The sequence below is a fragment of the Hermetia illucens genome, chromosome 3, assembly GCF_905115235.1.
Source record: "Hermetia illucens chromosome 3, iHerIll2.2.curated.20191125, whole genome shotgun sequence".
Lineage (NCBI taxonomy): Eukaryota > Metazoa > Arthropoda > Insecta > Diptera > Stratiomyidae > Hermetia > Hermetia illucens.
The window spans coordinates 106,642,365-106,665,639 of NC_051851.1; the positions used below are offsets into that span (position 1 = coordinate 106,642,365).

The following is a 23,275-nucleotide window of genomic DNA, read 5'->3' on the forward strand; positions in this document are numbered from 1 at the left end:
ATACCTCTATAATTGCTGCGCTGTGTGATATCTCCCTTTTTATGTATGAGACAGATAAAGCCTCTTTACCAGTCGTTTAACATTGATTCGCTGTCCTACACCTTGAGCACAAGTTGATGAACCACTTGGTGTAATTGGTCGCCTCCATATTTAATCAATTCGGCTGTAATTCCATCGGTTCGTGGCGACTTATAATGTCGGAAATCATCCTCATCCTCTTTGTCTCGGCAGGATGAAGATGGTGGTGTGTAAGCCTTCATCGTGCTGACTTGTTGGTAAAACTTGCGCGCCTGGTGCGGTTGCTCTCTGTACTTTTCGAGTTCACAGACCTGTTGATTCTCCCAGGCTTCCTTTTTCCGTCTGTGAAGTCGCTTCTCTGCAGCCGGAGTTCGTAATAAGTCTCCGCGGGTGCCCGCGTCCTTTGAGAATGCAACATTACTCGGCATACAGCATTCTTCCGTTCCGTTGCTAGTTTACATTCATCGTCAAACCAGCCGTTCCGCCTTCTTTTACGGCTGGGGCCAAATATGTTTGGGGCCGCAGTTTTGATAACCTTCTTCGGGTGATTGCGAAGATCGTTTGTTGATGCTTCATATCCACGATCTCTATTGACTGCGGTTATTGCGGCATACATTCCCCATTAATGATCACATTAAACTTTTAAAGTAAATCCCTTTTCCGGTAAATTTAATGGAAATCCCTTTTCTGGTCAATTTAATGGAAATTCCTTTTCTGGGTAAATTCTTTCTTTGAAAATTGTTTGTTCATATCAAGGTTAAGTATGAATACAATTATGACAATAGTGCAGTTACTTTCAGTTACGAAAATCTTTACCAAACTAGCTTCTCTAGAAAAATGCAAGAAATTATTCAAAATAATTATACAATTGTTTTCTGACTCATAACGCAGAGGCTACTCATTCGCAAATTCATTTCATATCACATGTTTTCAACTTCACTACCCGAGAGTGCGGCTGATCGCACCGGCGGTTGGAGCAGAAGAGAGATGCGGACTCCCTCATCGCTGGCTCTCCACTCTCGTGGCGAGTTCTAGAAAAGCTGCGGAGAGCGGCAGCGGCATTCTCCATCATACCGCGAAGCGAGCTCGATGTTGTTTTGGGGCGCACACGGCCTTCGACCTGGATAGGGAGACCGCCTTTTTATCTCCTCCGATCTCGAGCTGGAAGAAATGCTCTCCCCGCTCGAGAACACGGTACCGGCTTTCATATGAAGGCTGCAGCGGCTTCCGGACGGCATCCACCCTGATCAGGACGTGCGTGTACGTGTCCAGCTCCTTGGCCGCACAGACGGGTGCGGACGAGTGTCGCGTGGGAGGCGTGGCTTTCATGCGTCGAAGATTGTCCCTCAGCAGACGCAGCAATCCCGACTCTATGAGACCCGATCTCTTGTCGAAAACCCGATTACTTGGGAGTCTTGGGTTCCCCCGTATACCAGCTCCGCGGGGCTGGCAGCAAATTCCTCTCGGCGGGTTGTTCGTAGGCCGAGTAAGACGAAAGGCAAGACTTGAGTCCAGGACGGATCGTCGCGTGCCATAATGGCGGCTTTCAGCGTCTGGTGCCAACGTACCAGCATCCCATTGGATCGCGGGTGGTATGCCTTAGTCCGCTGGCGTTTGAAAACCAGGAGTTTGCCTAACTCCGAGAAAAGGGTGGACTCAAATTGCATTCCCTGGTCAGTGATGACTACTGCAGGGACGCCAGAGCGAGGGATCTACTGTGGGCAGACAGCTTCGGCACAAGATTGCATCGTAATGTCCTTCAGAGGTATTGCCCCAGGTCACCGCGTAAATCTGTCGATGATTGTAAGACAATACTTGTAACCGTGCGTCTCGCAAAGGTTCTACTATGTTGAGGTGTATAATGTAATGAATCCACATTTTTCTTCACATGCCCGTTGACTTTCCACCTCTGGCATGCGATGCACTCTCTGGCCCAGGAGTTGACATCCCTGTTCATGGAGGGCCAGAAGTATTTCGCGGTGACTAGCCGATTTATTGTCCTGATGGCTGGATGCGCTAACTCGTGAACCGCGTGGAACACTTCCTTGCGAAAGGTGGCCGGAATGTATGGCCGGGGTCCCTTTTCCGAGTCTTCGCAGCAGAGAAAGAAGTTCGAGTCGAAGATGGGCAACTCCTAAAATTTGTATTTGGGGTTGGATTTGAGGCTCTGAAGTACTACGTCATCTTCCTGCGCATTTGCAATAGCCGAGAAGTCGTGCTGGATGTCTGATGTAAACTGGCTTATAAAGTTCAGGTGTCGAAGGTGACGAGGGGACGGTTTGTTGGGCTTTAGTTTCAAAGCATATGTGAGAGGCTTATGATCCGTGAATACTGTGAACCCGTACCCGTAGGTGTTGATTAGGGAGGAATTTACTGCCGCCAGTTTCAACGGTTGCGGAAAGAGCCAATGATGCCGGGGAACGAAAAGATCCGAAACCTCCGCACCAGTATCTACGAGGTAGTTGCGCCTGTTGAGAGGATCAAAAATCGTTAGGCGACGTGGCGCTGCGTTCTCTGCCACTTTATGTGAATTATTTATGTGAATTATCAACTTTTTAAGAATTTTAGAATGACATAAACCAAATAACAAATCAGCAGGGACTTGAGAGAATATAGATGTCTTATTAATACTTCAGACTATTTTCATATGTAATATATTTATACAATGCCTCATTCGGTAGTGAACAAATAATGTGACTGTTGTCGGTTATTGTTTAAAAATCTCTTCCATAAAGCTGTTAATACGACAGTTACTTTCGGGTTGGTTTACGAACCATCTATAAGGTGAACATTTTTCTCCATTATTCAAGAAGACGCTGCATCAAGTACTTTTTATCAGAAATGGGACCTTCGTGTAGAATATCGTCGAAATAATCCCGCATGTTCTCAATAATGTTGCATTCTGGGGATTGTGGAGAGATTTGGAGTAGTGTGCGAGATTTCCAATGGTCTTGATTTCCTGGCTTGTTGAGTCCACGCTTCAGGGCTGCCGTGTAGTTACGGAAAAGGTCGGAAAGTATTTTGTTTTCTACCCCTGGACATACAACAACATAATGTAGTATAAACAAGTCGTAAAAAAACAAATTTCTTTGACGACCGCAAAATTATTCTAGCCGGAGCTGTCGTGACTCCCAACGGGTCTTTTCACACAACACGGACATGCAGAAGGTCGTGGGTCTCAGTTGATTTTTCCGGATGTCCGCTACTTCTTTGTTGCAACAGAGTTCGTGTTGCCGAATCGGATTACAAGAAGCTGAGTTCCTTAGCAACTAACCTCTGACTAGGACCTTTTTGTACCACTTTAACCATAAAAGGCTCCAGCTTCTCGGGAAATTGGTTTCTAACAACACAATAAATCAATAATGAATAAAGAAAATTACACGTTTTTAAGCTTTTGTGTAAAACAAGGTTTTGTGGAAAAAAACGGTTGGGTACTTTCCGAGAATGGGTCCGTTAAAGAAATTATCAGTTTCGACCCCACACACTCTCCACCTTTCCAACAAACGTCCAAAGTCAGACTGGCATCGAGAAGTACTACTAAAGTAGTACCTTTCATTTGATATCCACCATGGCTATATTCGGTGGAGAAAAAATGTACAGCCCCCCCCCCCTTAATCTCAAAGTAAAAAGATGTAACACACTGCACTGGGTATTCACAGTTTCCACCTCCTCAGCAAATTTAGTGTCAATCGATATAGCCGTTTCTGGGAAAGGCGCAGCTGACAGAGAGAAAGACAGACGGACACGCAGTGGATAGGCGGACAAACAGAGTGTAAACCAATTTTAATTAGGTTTTGTTTTACACAAAACGTTAAAAAGGATTAAATATAATAAAAAGAATATACCAAGTGAAAGGAAAAAAATAATTCAGAGTATTAAAAAGAAACCATAAGTAAAAATAAAATAAACCATAAACAATTTGGGAAACTGGAAGCTTCACGCGTGAGGTATAAAAGGTTTTGACTCCAGATATTTAAATATCTCGGATGAATGCTATCAGCCAATGGAGAACTGCATAATGAAACTGCTTCAAGCACTCAAGCAACCGGAATGGCTGGTGTTCTTTGCGATCGACGTATCAGCGAACGTCTCAAATTTAAAATTTACCGCAATGTCGTCCATCTGCCGCTCACTATAGTTCTGAGTGTTGATCGACTATAAAAGACAATGAACGGTGTCTTGCGGTAATGGGAACGAAGATGCTGCATTGGACTTGTGGCTTGACACATTTTGATCAAATCCAAAATGAAGATATCCGCAATCGATATGGGGTTGCACCAATCGTGGAAAAACTGCGGATGAGGCGTTTTCGATGGTGTGGCCACATAATTCACGCTAACGAGAATTCACTTACCAGGATTGGTCTAAACATCGAAGCCCAAAAGACCGGCCGAAACAACCGTGGCTTGATACGCTGGATGGAGATTTAAAAGCCTCGCGATTAAATCCAAATCAGGCATTTGATAAAATAAAATGACGAAACCGATCACGACGAGCCGACCCCGCTTGTAAACGGAACAAACGCTGAAGAAGATGTACGGAGCGACGAGTGCACGACAGCTCCGTGTCACATAGCCAAAAATTCCATTGCCCTCTAGTTTTTAGAAAGCGATTTAAATAAATCATTTGATGGAAAGCCCTGTACTGATAATAATCAACCTCATACGCTTCACACTCTGAGTTTAATATTATTAGCAAATGCTAAGGATTTAAACTACATCAGATATAAACAAGTCGGGAAACCGGAAGCTGGACGCTTCAGGTACGAAAGGTTTTGTGTATTTCTTAGTACGTAGGACGTAATATATGCATATGTCCACTTTCGGGTGATATTGACATTGATAGTCTTCAATTTTCAAATAAGCAACAACTTCGATGTATTATAAATTTGTTAGTAATAGTGCGATTTCCATCAAACTTGGTGTGATCATGCTCTACATTATAGGCTACATTACTACATTTCGTGCCGCTAGGATGAATTTAAGGGGGGTTCCAGCTAATTATATAAAATTATAGTAATATACTATTATTAACTTTCTTTGAACAGATATCGGTATGAAAGGTATTTCGGAGCCAAGGCACCATATAGTGGCAGCCTCCTGATTTTTTTCAGATTTTTCGGTTTGGTAGTTTCTGAGAATGGCCCCCTTAAAGAAATGATCATTTTCAACCCCCCGCACTCCCCACGTTTCCAAGAAATGTCAAAACTAAGACCGGCTTCGAAAAGTACTAATCGAGACCTTTAATTTGATACCCCACATGACTATATTTGATGAAAAAAAACTTTACACCCCCCTTTTGCATGTATGGGGACCCCCCTTTAATTCAACGTAAAAGGATGTAACTCATTGTATGTGTGAGCGTTCACAGTTCCCAACTTTCTACCAAATTTGGTGTCAATCCCTGTAACTGTCTCCGAGAAAAATGCGTGTGACGGACAGACAGACAGACAGACAGACGGTAAACCGATTTTAATAAGGTTTGGGGAGAAGTAGATTCTTCACGAATGGAATTTTAATATTTCCCTGGAATGTCAATAACTCTCGTTAATTATGACGTCAGAATCTTATTTGCATGGCTTATGATGCTGTTAATTAGCACGAAATTGATCGAAATTGCTGTAACTTTGACACTAATAGTTGGATTTTCATGAAACTTGGCAAGTATTAATCTACTACTAATATACTATTAGTAAGTTGATATGAGCAGATGTCGGGATGGGACATCTCTCGGGGCTTCGATTTCACATAAGTGTTTTACACAAAACCTTGAAAAGGGCTGGAGAGAAATAAATTCTTCATAAATGCGACTTTAATATTTCATTTGAATGTCAATTATTCTCGTTAATTATGCAGCATCTTATTTTCATGGCTTTAGAAACAGTAAATTCGCGGGAAATTCCTAAGTTTGAATCGCTATAACTGTGGCGTTAATGGCCAGATTTCCATGAAATTTGGCACGTGTATACGAAATATGCTAGTGCGAAATTTGGAAGACCTTAAGGGCATTTTTAGTCAATTTCTAAAAGTTGGTAATATACTATTAGTAAGTTTATTTGAGCAGATATCGGAATGAGACATATTTTAAGGCCTAGATTTCATCTAAGTGCACCAAAATTATTTTTCTTTCGGATTTTTGGGTTGGGTAGTTTCCGAAAGCGAGTCCTGTCTGACTTTAAGTGCGTACATTTTGACTCCTTACTCACGCACTTTGCAATTCACGCCAAAACTAATACCAGATGCGCCCAGAATGCAACTTACGTGAGGAACCAGCGGAGATTTTTCAGACCACTCAACGAATCCCAACAGAGCGTGCAGACAGTACAGTTTTCGGTGACGGGAGCGAAAAAATATTGGGGTGGACTTTAGGGATTACCAGCCCAGTATATTCAGTGGATCCCCGCTGAAGGCACCCACCATGCTATTACACCTGGCATGAATTTTGCGGATGTTACCGAAGAGACAGTTCAGCGAGCCATAAGCAGCTCCAAGAACTGAAGGGGCCCGGATCTAGATCGGGTGTGGAATTTCTGGTATAAGAAATTTACTATAATAGTATACATGGTCTGACTGTGTACCCAGCATAAATCAAGATCGATTGCTTGCTTATCTACCCTCTACAAATTCGTAACATATTAGTGGAAGGGTCAATGCGCACCTCGAAACCAAAAACATTCTGTCCGAGGAGCAGACGGGATGCCGAGTTAGGTCAAGGGGTTGCAAAGAGCAGCTCATTATCGACTCGGTAGTTGTAGGACAAGCAACTAGAGGTCAAAGAAACCTCTTTAGTTGCTATATCGATTACGCAAAGGCTTTCGATAACGTCCTGCATAACTGGCTAATCGATGTCCTATGTCTGTATCGTGTTGATCCGAAATTAGTAAAGTTTTTGGCGACAGTCATGGAAGGGTGGCATACCACCTTATCAGTGCGTAGATTTGAGGGCACTAATACCTCAGAGCCCATTCGTATACGGAGGAGCATCTTCCAGGGGGATTCGTTAAGTCCCCTTTAGTTTTACATGACACTGAACGCCCTTTCATGGCTACTGAATGATGCTAGAGGGCATGGTTTTGCAATAAAGTATGGCCTACATGCTAAGTGCGAACTGACACACTTGATGTACTTAGATGACATCAAGCTGTATGCTGGGACTGACAACCATCTTAGAAGTCTGTTGCGAATAATAGACATGTTCAGCCGTGATATTCGGATGGAGTTTGGATTAGACAATTGTCGAATCCGATCGAACACGATCTCTTCGGATGCTGGAACAGAACTGGAGAGACACATATTACCATACCAATCAGGTTGTTTTATGGGACGCTTGCTAGGCAATTCTGGCTCCTGCTGTGGAGTTGATGTCATCTGGGCTTTTCTGTACTGACTCATCTGTAGTTGGAGTTTCAGTAAATGCTTCATTCCCATCCTCATACACAGCAGAATCTGAATGGTAGTCTTTGGAGGTTAAAACATTCCGCGATGCTTCTCCCACTGAATCTGCATTCACCTCCTCCTGCATATCAACTGCAGGTGTCTCCTCGTTAGGAATCCAGACCCCGCTTTTTTTATACCTAATTTTCCTTCTATAAAGGTATCATCTCTGGTGGCAACAAGAGTCTTCTTCACAGGATTATATACAAATAAGAAATACTTTTATTATTTTGATATACCATTAGAACAGTGCCCAAAAGTTCGTACACAAAAAATCAATAAAACCGTTCATACCTGAAACGCCGAGCTTGCGCGTTCCGAATCTTACTTATTGATCTTACCATATACCTAAAAGTTGCCCCAACAATGAGGCAAGTTGCACTAATTCAGATTACCCAAAGTTTAAGACACAGCGTTTTTCGAATAAATTCTAAGTGGCCCAAGGAAGTGAGTCGATTTTAACAAACTTTTTCTTATACGGCACTTTGAAAACCAGCACTACAATTGTATGTACATAAATGTGTATAATTTGAATAACTGGGTACGCTCTTGTAAGTATGGCAACAATTTCACCAAAATTTTACAATGTTTAAAGACAAAATAGTGACATAAATAATGAAACTACGGTGAATGTGTTGATAACAATATGAAAAGTTCGCAAATCGACAACTGCGCGTTTTATATATTTGAAATATACTTGCATACTTCCTGTTTCGGTACAAAATAACTAACGACGATCACCATTCTGGAACCCATTTGCAATTTACTGAAAGAAAACAAGAAAATAGCCCTGACTTTGAACTCAATATTTGTAATGTGCGTCTGCGACCTTAACACAACGTGATACATGGCACACATACCGTACTTTACGCTATATACCACGCGATTTGCGATAATAATGCGTTAAAATATCATACAATTCAATCGAAGCCGTTAAACATAAATGCCTATCAAGTTTTATAGCACCGACTCCACTCCAAGTTCAAGCCGGTTTTAAATTTCCGTTGACACGTACGAAAATAGCTCGAAGGCAAACGCTTACCGTCTGCATATATCGAGAAAATCTTGTCATTCATCCACATAATTTTTAAGTTTCCATTTTTAATCCAAAAATTAATACATATTATAATCTGCACATTACAATATGCCTATGTGCCCTTTAGTGTTTCTGGGCCAGTCATGCTAGCAGCTGTCTGCATCTAAGGAAATTCAACAATGCATATACAGGGTGCCCCGTTGGCGGCGGTCGAAAGTTTAATGCAGGATAGCACTGCTCGTTTGCGGAAAATTGTTCTATGGACCCCTTTATCTTTTACCGTTACATAGTTATACCGTTTTTCCTCAATAGGGCCAAAAAGCTTGTCCTGTCGGATAAAATAATAATTTCCCAGAATCACCACATGCCAGTAATTTGCTCCACATCAATATCAGATTTTCTCTCCTTTAATGCGTAATTTTCATATAATTACTCGCATCCTTTTTACATGGCACTCGAAAGCTAGCTAGTGAGACAATTTTTGACAACTTTAGAGGTTTATAAGTTTAAAGCACTATTTCAACATTGCAAATTTATGTGAAAAATCGATTTCGAAATTTCTTTGAAATTTGAACAGTTATATCTTCGGTGACCTCTGCAATTAAAAAGATATCCATTTATATGAAATTTTATGTAGTTTCCGAAAATGGTATCAAATCTGGGAAATTGTGATTTTCTTGGGCAGGTGAAGCTTTTTGACGCTTTTCATGAGAAATGTAATGGTAAACGGTAGAGCGGCAACTCCATGGAACAACTTTCCCCAAATGAGAAAGCAAAGGAATCTATTACGAGTACATAAGAAGTCAGGAACCCAGAAGTTAGACACTTCAGGTATGGCAAGTTTTGTGTATTTCTTATATAAAAACATTTGCCCCCATTAGTACTTAGCTCGTAATATAGATGCATATATTATGACAGAATATCTACTTTTATGTGGTACGGACATTCAAACTCTTAGGATTTGCACTGAAGTCACAACTTTATTAACAATAGTGCTATTCCCACCAAAGGTGGTAGAACTATTATAGCCAATATTAGTTCAAAATTTCATGATTCTTAAGGGCGGTTTGCCGCTAATTACTAACAATTATAGTAATAATAATACGCGATCGAGCAGATATCGGTCTGCGGGTATTTCCAAGCCTAGGCACCGTTTAGTTGCTGCTTCATGATTTTCTCTACCTTTTTGGGTTGGGGAGGTTCTGAACTGGTTTCCCAGACCTCCCTTTTGTTCATTAAATGTCAAAATTGAGACCAGCTTTGAAAAGTACTACTTTTTATTAGATACCTCTTATAACTATATTCGGTGAAAAAAAAATTATGGTGACCCCCGTAAATTCCACGCAGAACTGTATGTGTGGGCGTTCAAAATTCCCACCGTCCCACCAAATTTCATGTCAATCCATATAACCGGAAAATGCGTATGACAGACAGACAGGCAGTAAACTGATTTTAATATAGTTCTTCTTCTTCTTTTTCTTCAGCCTTTGACCCGTTCACAAGCGGGGTCGGCTCGTCGTGATCGGCTTCGCCATTTGGCTCTATCGAATGCCTGATCTGGGTGCAATCTCGAGGCTTTCAAATCCCCATCCAACATATCAAGCCACCGTTGTTTAGGTCTGCCTTTTGGTCGTTTACCATCGACTTCGATGTTCAGACCAATCCTGGCAAGTGAATTCTCGTTTGCACGAATTGCGTGACCATACCATCGAAGACGCCTCTCTCGCAACTTTTCCACGATCGGTGCAACCTCATAACGATCGCGGATATCCTCATTTCGGATGTGATCTAAACGTGTGACACCACTAGTCCAACGTAGCATTTTCGTCTCTATTACCGCAACACACCCTTCATTGTCTTTTATGGTCAGCCAACACTCAGAACCATAGAGACCGAATGTACGGACGACATTACGGTAAAATTTAGATTTGAGACGTTCTTTGATACGTCAATCACAAAGAACACCAGTTGTGGCACGCCATTTCATCCAGGTTGCGTTTATGCGTGAAGCAATTTCATAACGCAGTTCTCCATTGGCTGATAGCGTTGGCCCGAGGTATTTAAATGGTTCAGTTCTGGGCAGATCACTGCCGCTGACAGTGATTGTACTTGTTTCATGGGGATCGGTCATCAAAAATTCAGTTTTGTTTAAATTCAATCTGAGACCGTGCTGCATGAGGCGATCATTCCGTTTTTGAACAAGTTGCTCGTGATCATTCTTGCTATCAGATGCTAGGAAAACATCATCTGCATAAAGCAGTGTGTAGGGCGCTGAACGTTGGATATCCCGTGTCACGGTGTCCATAACAAGAATAAAGAGGAGTGGTGAGAGGGCGCTTCCTTGATGAACACCAACAGAGACACGAAGCGGTTTTGATACACCCGCCATACTTGGAACTTTACTTTTCGGATCGTGGTAGAGCAATTGAACCCAGCGCATGAGTTCTTCTGGCACGAAGTGTTGTCGTAAAGCATACCAGCTGAGTTCGTATGGTACACGGTCAAACGCTTTCTCTAGATCCAGAAAGGCAATGTAAAGAGGGCGATGCTTCTCACGGTGTTTCTCCATGAGTAACCGCGTAGCGTGTATTTCGTGAGTAGTTCCGCAGTTCTTGACAAATCCGGCTTGATTCACGGTTATTTCAATGATTTAGCGAATACGGTTGTCAAGAATGCGTTCAAAAATCTTCATGGTATGGGAAAGTAACTGGATCGGACGGTAATTTGAACATTCTGCTGGGCTACCTTTCTTTTTCCATATTGGAAGAGTGGTACTTTCTTGCCAGTCAGATGGTGTTCTTTCTTCCTGAATGACCCGGTTAAAGAATTCAGTGAGCCATATTGGGTATGACAAAAGGAAACCAAATTAGCTTAAAGTGCTGTTATATACAAAAGACCTCAAAACAAGCCGTCAATCGGAAACTCTACATTTGAGGTATTGTTTTGTGTAGTATATTTGAGTGCAGCACTATTTCATTTGTACATAGCCCGTAACATATATTCATTTAGCATGTCAGATCACTTCCTTTGGTATGATAATGCTCTTCGCTTTCCAGAGCTCAGATGCGATGTCGTCAGGTCCTCTTGCTTTCCCCGATTTCATTTGTTTTAATGCCTCCTCGATTTCAGTTGCGCTGACTGGTGGAACTGGTCCAAATGTCGGTAATAATCGTGGAAGTGGAGGATGAGCAAATTCTTCAGTTGAAATCTGCTCGAAGTATTCTCGCCGTCTATCCGTTTGTGTCATTAGCACAACAGAAGTGTTTGATATCCTGTGTGCGTTCATTACGGCTTTTAGCAAGTCGATACAGATCTCTCTCGCCATCTCGAGTGTCCAGTTTATAGTAAAGATTTTTGAAATGGTTCGCTCGGGTGACAGCGACCGCTTTCTTTGCTTCTCGGTTGGCATTCTTTTAAATTTGCCAATTAGCAGGCGTTTTATCGTCGAGAAATTTGTGGTAGAGGCGTTTCTTTTCACGGACCTTCATTTCAACATCATCATTCCAAAGCCAAATATCTCGGTTGATGTACCGTTTACCCGGCTTGGTGACCCCGAGGGTTGCAGAGGCCGCTTTGTGGATCGTGCCTTTCATTTGATTCCATGATTCTTCCCCATTCGTAATGGTCGGCAATCGTATGAGTGAAACCGTTTCTTCTTTCTTCTCACCAAATCGCCACCATTTAATGCGCGGCGGGCCAGTGCGTTTCTCACGCTGTTTTATCGGTGGCTTAATTCGCAGGAAAGCAATAAACGGCCGATGTTGAGGTGCGATGGTCTCATAGGGAATGACTTTGCAATCAGTGACAGTGGTAAAATGTTGGCGTCTTATGAGAATATAGTCGATTTGCGTTTTACTGTTCCCACTATAAAATGTAGGAAGATGAGACAACCGTTTGATGAACCAGGTATTCATAAGTACAAGGTCATGGATGTCCGCAAAATCGATTATACGCTCGCCACCCTCATTGCGTGCTCCGAACCCCTTTCCCCTATGGCACTTGTTACCGTCTGCATTTTCACCCATATGACCATTAAGGTCGCCGGCAATGATTATATAATAGTCAGCAGGCACGTGACAAGTCTTTTCATCGAGAAGTTGCCAGAAGGCATCTTTCTTGGCATCAGGTCGACCTGTCTATGGTGCATACGCGGTGAAGAAGTGAATAGTGCGATCAGCAGATATAATGGTGAGCTTCATCAGCCGATCATCAAATCGTTCGACTTCTTTAATGGCATCACGGAAACCCTCTGAGATGGCAATGCCAACACCATATTGAGTGTGTGGGTTACCAAAATAGAGAAGTTTGTAGCCATTTTTACCACGTTCGCGTTGAATGTCGCAGCTTTTGGCACCAGACCATCGGGTTTTTTGCAGAGCGCAGATATCAATGCGCCTTTTCCGAATTATATATTTGTTTTGTTCGTTGTGTGCCTCCAACTATACTCTATTTATCTCTTTCCCTGATCTCAGCATTTTATTTTTGTTTTACTGAGGATAGTACAGAGTACGTCGCCCCAAACCCTCCTCCTTTACCTGGGCTTGGGACCAGCATACTGTGTTAATTGCATGGCGGAGTTTGATTTTAATATAGTTCTGCTTTACACATGAGCTTAAAAGTGCATGTTTTCAGGCGATCCGGTAAACGGTGAACGGTCTGTCTCAGTGTCATCTAGTAGTAAATTACAGCAATGTATATGGCGCATAAAAAATCGATTAAAAAATACACATATGTACCAATTTTCATGGCGATTGATTGAACGATTTCGGAGTCTATTGGTCACGAACGGATATATATATCAACAGCTTCTAGAGAATAGTTTATACGCTTCACTTTCGTGGAACATTGTTTTGATTACTCAGCTTAAAGTATTTTACATTTTTTTCTAGATAACTACTATTGTATTTTTCTGCTTATGTGCTGTTGTTGCATCCGCACAGTTTTTCGGCCCACAATTCGACAGTTCAGGAAGTTATAGCGGTTTTGGAGGGGATTTCGGCGGACCTTCAGCGTTTGGTAACATAAGAGATTCGCGGCAAAATAGAGGTAATGATGAAAAATATTTTAATTAATACTGTTTACTTTCAGTAAGACTGTTGAATCCAATAATAGTTGCTCAATATCAATATTATTAGACTTAAAGTTAGTTGTTTCTTACTAGTACTCCCACGCAAAAAAAATGATTTCCTCCAGTTGCCAGTTTCCTTGAGGATCTGGAGTAGAAATTGTAATATTAGGTTGTTGCATATGAAATTGCCGATTTGGCAATCAAGTGAAGTTAGTTGCGATTTTGTTGTATCAAACCATCACCAGTTGGCGCTATTGGTGTCGGATAGTGAAGTATAAATATTTCTACATTTAATCAAGGAGTCATTTTAGTTTTGACCATCGTTGTGATAACAGTGAATAAAAAGGAGAGAAAGGACTGTGACTGAGTACTGTGAGAGAAATCACAGAGAAACTGGGCGTACACTATTCGACATTTTGCCGGCACTTTCAACAACTTTGAAAGGTGAAAAAATCAGCAAATCGGTTCCGCATGCCCTTACGGAGCAAAACATGGCGCTTCGAATGGAAATTCGCTGTTCTTTACTCTCCCGCAACAGAAGCGATCCCTTTTTGCACTGAATAGTAACATGTGATGAAAGTGGATCCATCCGAAGAAGGTAATGGTGACTGTTTGGTGGTCTACATCTGGAGTTACCCACTATTCTATTTTTACACCTGGAGAAGTTATAAACGCACAGAAATAATGTGCCCAACTCCTATTATTTATTCCTTCACATCAAATAACTACTCCCTAAGAAATAAAATGTCAGTACCACAGTTGAAAAACGGGAATATTCATCGTATATATACTAAAGACCCAAACAAGCTACAATGCTGTTAGATTTTGCTAACGTAGTCCTTTCCGCTTCTTTGATTGGCTTTTGAACTTCTGCGCCGCTAGTAAGTGAAACTACTTAGATTTTTACAATTAATCAGCCAACGTTTTATAGTAGGGGAACCTTCAATACATTCGGTTTTCTCGTAGATCCTCATTGGACTATTGCCTTGATTTTCCCTGATTCATTGCGGTGCTTGCGACAGCTGCTGAACTGTCGTGGAGAATTATCGGGCACTGAAAGAGTGGAGTAGAATAGACACGGTATAGTTATGCTGATGGAAACATTGAAATTTTGACAAAATACTAGTATAACATATACAAAATAAATCCAGGTATGAAGGATTTTGTTTATTTCTTGTGAAAGTATAGTTCAGTGAAGAACTATCTCATCTGTATATAGCCCGTAATGTATATGTATTATATATTTAGGATCTGAGACTATTAAATTTAATGTGATATTGGTATTTAGTATTTTGGGTTGCAGTTAATTTATACGGAAAGCACAACTTTGATAACTTTATCAGTAATAGTACGATTTTGACTGGGACATGTAAAGTGAGCCCGCTGTTACTCGAAGGCTTCAAGCCTTTGTCAACATCTGTCTGCGTTGTATCATCAGAGTACGCTGGCCTAATACTATAATATTACATACGGTAAACTTACCCGGCATACAAGGTCTGCACCCGTATGCGATGTGATTAGAAAGCGGAGGTGACAGTGTATAACTCAAACATTTCAGCTACTATAACTTTATCAGCAATAGTACGATATCGACGAAGCTTCGAAATGTCATGCGTCATAATATAGTCTATATTACTGCAAATTATTATTATGACCCTAGGATAAACTTTAGGTGTTTTCTAGTAAACTTTGAAAAAATATAGTAATATGCTATTATTAACTTAATTTGAGTAAATATCAGTATGGAAGGCATTTTGAGGCCTAGACACAGAGGCAATTTCACGTTTTTTTTCAATTTTTTGATGACATATATAACACAACCTTAAAGAAGTTGGGATCCCGGAAGCTTCAGGTATAAAGCTTTTGTGTTGATCTTGTCTGAAAAATTTTGTATTCACGTTTTCCCATTCGTATATACCTTCAATTCAAAATATTCCTTGATATACATATGTATCCAAACTCTAACTCTTCCGTTCCTGTGAGTTCAGTTTATATAATGACGACGTCACAATGATGACATACACAATTTTTGTCTTCTATAACTGGGTTAATAACAGTTGGATTGCTTCTAAACTTAATTATGCACTACATTTTTTCTTATAACTGTGTCAAATTTTGTACTTCTACCATGACCTTTTCGGGTAAATTTCTAAAATATGGTAATATACTATTATATGTGTTTGAGGCCTACAGATGCATCGCTGTGATTTTTTTCAGGGTTTTCGGTAGGATAGTTTCTAAGAACGAGACCTGCTACACTTTTTGGGCCACACATTTTGAGCGCTCACTCTCCTATGTTCCACCCAGTATCAAAAATATCAGTTCCGAAAAGTATTAACTTATTAACTTCCTTTTGATACCCCACATGACCTTATTCTGCGAAAAAAAATGTTGCACCCCCTTTCGCATATATAGCGCCACTTACTATATGTAAAAGCATTCACAGACCACACCTTCTCACTAAATTTCGTGACGATAGGTTTGGCCGTTTCCGAGCAAATCGGATGTGATAGATGGACAGACAGATATCGAATCGACTCCAATAAGATATTGTTTTACACAAGGCAAATCGCCTTTAAGGTTTTGCCGACAAAACCAAAACTTATTAAAAATCGGCTCAATGTCTGTCTGCCTATCTGTCACACGCACTTTTCTGACACGAAATTTGGTGAGAAGGTAGGAAATCAGAACGCCCAGACATGCAGTGAGTGGCATCTTTCTACGTTGAGAATGACATTTGTTGGTAAGGCGAGTGGGATTCTTTAACGAACCCATTTTCAGAAATTACCCAACGGAAAACTCTAAAAAAAAATCATGAAGCTGCCTCTATACGGTGTCCATACCTCAAAATATTCTCGATATCGATCATCATCAACGGCACAACAACCAGTATCCGGTCTAGGCCTGCCTTAATAAAGAACTCCAGACATCCCGGTTTTGCGCCGAGGTCCACCAATTCAATATCCCTAAAAGCTGTCTGGCGTCCTGACCTACGCCATCGCTCCATCTTAGGCAAGGTCTGCCGATTGAAACAATGAAGCCTCGCATCTAGCATCAAGCATTTGATAGAACCAAATGCCGGGACAAAGGCTGAAGCAAAAGAAGACTGCAAATCCTCCTTCATTCTAGATCCGTAGTAGTGTAGGTATTAGCATGAAGCATTATATTGGAAAGTTTGGTGAGAATGCTACGATAATTGAAAAAGTTATAATAAATCAAAATTGCCTCCTTCACGTCAAATGACTATTCCCTGGGAAATAAAATATCAGTACCATATCGAATTGAATACACTACGAGCTATCTATGGACGGAACCATCTTGTACTCAAATGTTTTTACATAAGAGAACAACAAAACCTGTCATATTTGGAGCTCCCAGTTTCCGGGTTCCACCTTGTTTTCTTTATGCACTTAAAACGACTCACAGCTTCTATACCCAAAATCAATAACTAGCAACGGAAACGAAGTTCGAAATTGAATTACCTTAATTCTAATTATCATTTTCAGTAATTAGATGGTGCATAAGCGTGAACTGCTTATTGCAAATGCAGTAGTCTGAAAAGTACTATCAATTTCATCTTTAATTTACATTTTTATATTAAAAAACTTTGGTTTCTATAGTATGAAATCACGGCCTCATTGTCTAAAATCAAATCAATAAAGCAATCGGGAAGGCAGCAATATACATATATATCGGCATGGCTACATTAATTTTCCAATAAAATTCATCATCGCTATAATGAGCACATGTTAAAATTATAATTTTGGTTTCTCGATTTCTTATAGTTCCGAATAGAAAAACAAGTTGGGAAACCGGAAGCTTGATGCTTCAGATATAAAAGATTTTGTGTTTCCCTATGTGAGGAGCATAACGTAGTACTCCATTGGCTTATAGCATTGACCCGAGATATTGAAATCGCTCAGTTCTGGGCAGGTTCCTGCCATTAAAAGAACTGAGCGATTTAAATATCTCGAGGGGCAGGTTACTGCCATTGCCAGAACTCAGCGATTTAAATATCTCGAGTTAATGCTATCAGCCAATGGAGAACTGCGTAATGAAAATGTTTCACACATAAACGCCACCTGGATGAAGTGGCATTCTCCAACTGGTGTTCTTTGTGATCGACGTATCAGCGCACGTCCCAAATCTACAATTTACTGCAATGTCGTCCGTCTGCCGCTCTCTATAGTTCTGAGTGTTGGCCGACTATAAAGGTCAATGAACGGCGTCTTGCGGTAATGGGGACTAAGATGTTGCATTGCACTGGTGGCGTGATACGTTTTGATCACGTTTGAAATGAGAATATCCGCGAACGATATGGGTTTGCACCGATCTTGGAGAAACTGCGAGAGATGCGTTTTCGATGGTGCAGTCACGTAATTCACGCTAACGAGAATTCAATAACCAGTATTGGTCATAACATCCAAGTCAATGGCAAGCAACCAAAGAGCCGGCCAAAACAAAGGTGGCTTAATACACTGGATGATTTATAGGTCTCGCGATTACATCCTGATCAGGCATTTGATAAAATAAAATGACGAAATCGATCACGACGAGCCGACCCCGCTTGTGAACTGAAGGCCGAAGAAGAAGAAAAAGATGAGAGGAGCAACGAGTGCGCGACAGCTAAAAATTCCATTCCCCTCTATTTTCTAGAAAGCGATTTAAATAAATCGTTTGATGGAAAGGCCTGTATTGATAATAGTCAACCTCATACGCTTCACGCTCTGAGTTTAATATTATTAGCAAATGCCAAGAACTTAACCATCATATCATATATAAATAAGGTTTTGTTTTACACAAAACCTTAAAAAGGGCTAAGGAGAATTCGATTCTTCTTGGATGGAATTAATATTTCCCTCGAAATTCAATTATTCTCGTTAATTATGACGTCAGCATCTTATTTGTATGGCTTAGGATGCTGTTAATTAGCACGAAATTGATAAGTTTGAACTTCTATAACTTTGACACTAATAGTAGGATTTTCATGGAGCATGTGTATGCACGAGACTGTCCTCTATGTCGGTGCAAAATTTAGTACACCTAGGATGAACTTAAGGGGAGTTTTTTAGTCAATTTCTAATAGTTCTAATAGTAAATTTATTTGAGCAGATACCGGAATGGGACATCTCTCGCAGATTAGATTTCATCTAAGTGTTTTACACACAACCTTAAAAAGGGCTGGAGATAAGTAGATTCTTCATAAATGCGACCTTAATAAAATACACGCACATGTCAATTATTCCGGTTAATTATGACATCAGCATCTTATTTGCATGGCTTTGGAACTGCTATAACTTTGACGTTAATGGCCAGATTTCCACGTGGCCAACTTAGCACGTGGATACGAAATATTGTCCTCTATGCTGGTACAAAATTCGGAAGTTATAGGCTGAATTTAAGGGGGTTTTTTCAGTAAATTTCTAAAAAGTAGTAATATACTATTAGTAAGTTTATTTGAACAGATATCGGAATGGGACATATTTTGAGGCCTAGATTTCATCTCAGCACACCACCCTGATTTTTTCGGATTTTTAGGTTGGGTAGTTTCCGAAAATGAGTCTTGTCTCACTTTAAGTGCGTACATTTAGACTCCTTACTGATGCGCTTTGCAATTCAAGCCAAAACTAATGTCAATTTCGGACAGCACTAATCGAGACCTTCTATTTGATACCCTACACGACTATATCCGGTGAAAAAAATTTTTAAATCCCCCCTTTGCATGTATGGGGAGCCCCCATTTAAACTCCTCCTAAATTTATGCCACTGACTGTATGCGTGGGATTTCATAGTTCCCATCTGTCCACCAAATTTCGTTCGGATCGGTTTAGCTGTTTTGAAGAAAAATGCGTGTGGCACAGACAGACACAGGCAGAATCGTTTTTAATAAGGTTTTGTTTTACACGAAATCAACAAATCAGTGACTAACATTGAATACAAATCTTTTTTTTTTATATCTAGCTTAAATGTAGCTTATCTATCTTAAATATTTAATTTAAAATCCGGTGGCTATTACAAATATTTGGCCTGGCCGGTTTTCTCTGATTTATCATGGTAATTTTATAGTTTCAAAAGAAACATGTTTATTTAAAAAAGTCGGAACACCAGCTCGCGCTTCTGGTATAAAGGCTTTGTGTTCATCTTATGTAAGAAAGTTCAACGCACATCTTTCTATCCGTATATAACTACAAATCCAACGTATTCCTTCATATCGTTCCAAACTACAAACATACGTACATATTACAGCCATAGATATTACCCTCACCCTAAACAAACAAACTGCCTATTTCCGAATGCTGTACTTATATATGCACGTATATAAATTGATCGTACCCATATTTCCGAATTACTTCGTGCACAAAAGCGCACATATGTACATATATAGTATGTATATTAAATGCGAATGGTTTAATGTATAAATATATCTATCTGAATTGGACACTACTCGCAAAATTCACTAGCACGCATATACTATATATCTACATATACACATGGCTGGTTGGGGTAATTGATATAGTATTCATATGCGAATGACTGAAAAACTAAAACCAAATAATTCTCTTCGAATCCATTCATATGAATTGACGAATTGATATGTAATGATGACGTCATACACATTGTCAAATGCACGAAATTCATAAAAGCTGGCAAAGTTTCATCCCCTATAACTTTGTTAACAATAGTTGCATTTTCTTCTTGGCCAAATTGTGCATTACGTTCTCCACTACACGCAGGCAAAATATTGTACTTCTGGGATGAACTTAAGGGGGGGGGGGTTACCGGGTAAATTTCTAAAATGTGGAAGTATACTGTTATTAACTTTATTTGTGCAAATATCGGAACTGAATGTATTTCGAGGCCTAGATTTCATAGAGATGTACCACTGCGATTCCAGATATTCCAGATTTTTCGATTGGACAGTTTCTGAGGACGAGATCTGTTACACTTTTTGATGGTAATATTTTGAGCCCTCACTCCCCTATGTTTCACCCAATATCAAATATGGAACCGGTTTCGAAAAATGCCAATTGTGGTCTTTCATTTCATTCCCCACATGGTCACATTCTGCAAAAAAAATGTTGCACCCTCCATTCACATGTATGGGGGCTCCCCCCTTAAACTTGACACAAAATGGCGCCACCTGCTGTATGTAAAGGGAACAACAGATCACACACTCTTACCAATTTTCGTGACAATTGGTCCAGGCGTTTCCGAATAAATCGGGTGTGACAGACAGACGGATGGGCAGACAGACACCAAACCGATTCTCATAAGGTTTTCTTTCGCACAAAACCTTAAACAACTGTGCTTGCACCTAGAGCGCGAGAAGGCTTATCTACTTACTTGTTCTAGCTTAGTCTAACTTAATCTAATAATAATACTTCTATATAATGCTTAAATCTAATATTTACAACAGCGCTTACAAATTTGGCGCTTATCCTCTATGTACCCCTGCCAAGCAAGGAGCGTTGAAGAGAGAGACAATGGCGGGCTTTATTCCGGTGCTCACAATTTGGCAAGGCCTTAAGAATGTGGCCAATGAGGTGGAGTTACCCTCCAGATATAGTTCCCTCATTGGGGTGATTCTCCATTCTTTCGAAGAATCTCTCTGTCAGGCTGAGAATGAGCTCTCAAAGAGGTTTTATTCTTGCTCGCCGATACACTTCGGGGTTGCGGCGCATTTCTTGGATTTGGCTCATCGCCTTGGTGGAGCAAGTGATCCACATAGGAGCTCCGTGACAAAGAATGGGTCTTATAAGGATTTCATATAGAGTCAGCTTAGTTTTAGTGCAAAGTCCTACTCTTTTACGAAGAAAAGAGTAGATACTACTTACTGCACCGCGTGCTTTGCTGAGAGCAAGTTTAAGGTGGGGATCGAGTCTTAATTGTTCATGGAATAGCATGCTCACTACAGCATTTCCGATGCATAGTTTCAAGCATTTAGCTTTTATCTGTATAGATCTAGATCCCAAGCATCTGGATTTTCTCTGAAGAGTGATGACCTGTGTTTCGGCCTTATTGATTTTTATGCCCCAGATCTGGTAGTACATGCAGAGATCTGGTAAATACTTCTCAATAGCATTAGCTGCCTTACCGGGTCGGAGGCTCGACGGGAGGATGAGCGTGTCGTCAGCAAACTGTAATAATTCTGTGCTGCTTTCTGGGATTGCAGCGTCAGTCTTCAAAATTTTATAAAGTGTGGATCCTGAAATGAATCCCTGCGGTACTCCGGAATTGACTGCTAGAAGATCGGAATAATCATTTCTCACGTCGATGCAAGAGTGCCCATCTTTGAAGAAACTTATTACAAGTCTGATCACCGGGATAAGGAATTCAAGGTTAATTAATTTGAAAGTGAGTCCGTTAGCCCACACGGAATCAAAGGCCTTTTGAAGATCTAACGCGCACACTACTGTGGGTTTTTTGTTGACGTTAAGTCTGCTGATCACTGTGTCGTCAAGGTAGCTTCGTGCGTATTGAGTCCAGTGTTTAGCCCGGAACCCAAACTGGTGGTTTGGAATAATGCTTTTCTGATCGCAGTGTTGGACTAACCCCACTGCCCATGCTTTGTCGAAAAGCTTGCCCAAGTTGGAAAGGAGGGATTTCTTTGTCTGTTAGATTTTGCAAAACTGTGATTTTTTTCAGCTTCAGCTGTAGTGTTAATTCTGCCCTGAACTTATCTTAGTTAGCATGGACGAAGGAGCTAATTTTGTTGAGTAACTATTTCTGCAGTTTAAAGGTGAAGGAAAGTTTGAGGTCAACTGCAAAGTGATCAGACATTCCTAGTAAAGTTTTGTACGGTAACACTTGTAATATGAGTGGAGCTTCTGTAGTTAAGTGTTGATTGACTTTCAGGTTTTGTGGGTGAGTCGGGCAAGATCATCTCAAATTGATTTAATAAAGCTTGGTTGTGGATCCATTTTTCGATTTCTGCTGTGTTTCAAAGATTAAAACGCAGGCACAATGTAAACTTTACCGGTGATAACATAACATTATCCGGAACTACACCAACTGCGATAGCGCCCTGTTAGTCAGAAAAGACTATGAATTTGAGGAAGTTACCATCAACAACCTGCAAATCTGTTCCGCGGCGGCGGCTTTAGTTAAAACCATCGACAGTATACGCGTGTAAATACATGCAGTGTACATCAAATGCAGCTCACTATCTGAGCAACTAGTCCAATCTTGAGCGATCTTCAGTCAAAATCTAAGTACATACCTAATTTTTGGTGGCGACTTTAACTCAACGCACACTTCCTGGGGCGATTTGGTAACAAAATCGAAATGTAAAGTTTACATTGTGCCTGCTGCTTAATCGTGTCTCTGAAACACAGTAGAAGTCCGCTTTCAGGCAATTCCCCTTCACTTCAAGAGATGCCAAGCGCTCCTCCAACTCCTTGATGATGCCCTGCTGGCAATCCAGTTACTGGGCCATGTTGGCCTTTTTCAGTTTTAATTCCTCGATTTTTTCGAGGAGGGTCACATTTACGCCCTTCAGTTCCGAAGGGCTTCCTTCTTCTTCTGATGATAACTCCTCTGGGAGTATTATCCTGCACCTCCTTGTGGACATAATGTCCCCAAGCCCGTACCTAGTGTTGCACGCAGATCTGAAATTGCAAAGAATTTTTTTACCTTGTTGAACGTGTCCAACTGTTGGCGCCACTATCAGGGAGAGATGCTTCCTTAAAGAGGTCGCTTAACAGCTCTCGAGATGCTTAT

General features: G+C 40.8%; 1 protein-coding gene across 4 annotated transcripts in view; it reads left to right on the forward strand.

The window, feature by feature from the left end:
- The window catches only part of LOC119652913 (anther-specific proline-rich protein APG), a 155,291-nt gene that overhangs the window by 32,290 nt on the left and 99,726 nt on the right, over positions 1–23,275 (forward strand). For all 4 annotated transcript variants that reach the window (XM_038057295.1, XM_038057296.1, XM_038057294.1 and 1 more), the window contains exon 2: positions 13,377–13,533. In XM_038057295.1, coding sequence (XP_037913223.1) covers positions 13,377–13,533 — 157 coding nt within the window. The remainder of the gene's footprint in view (positions 1–13,376; positions 13,534–23,275) is intronic.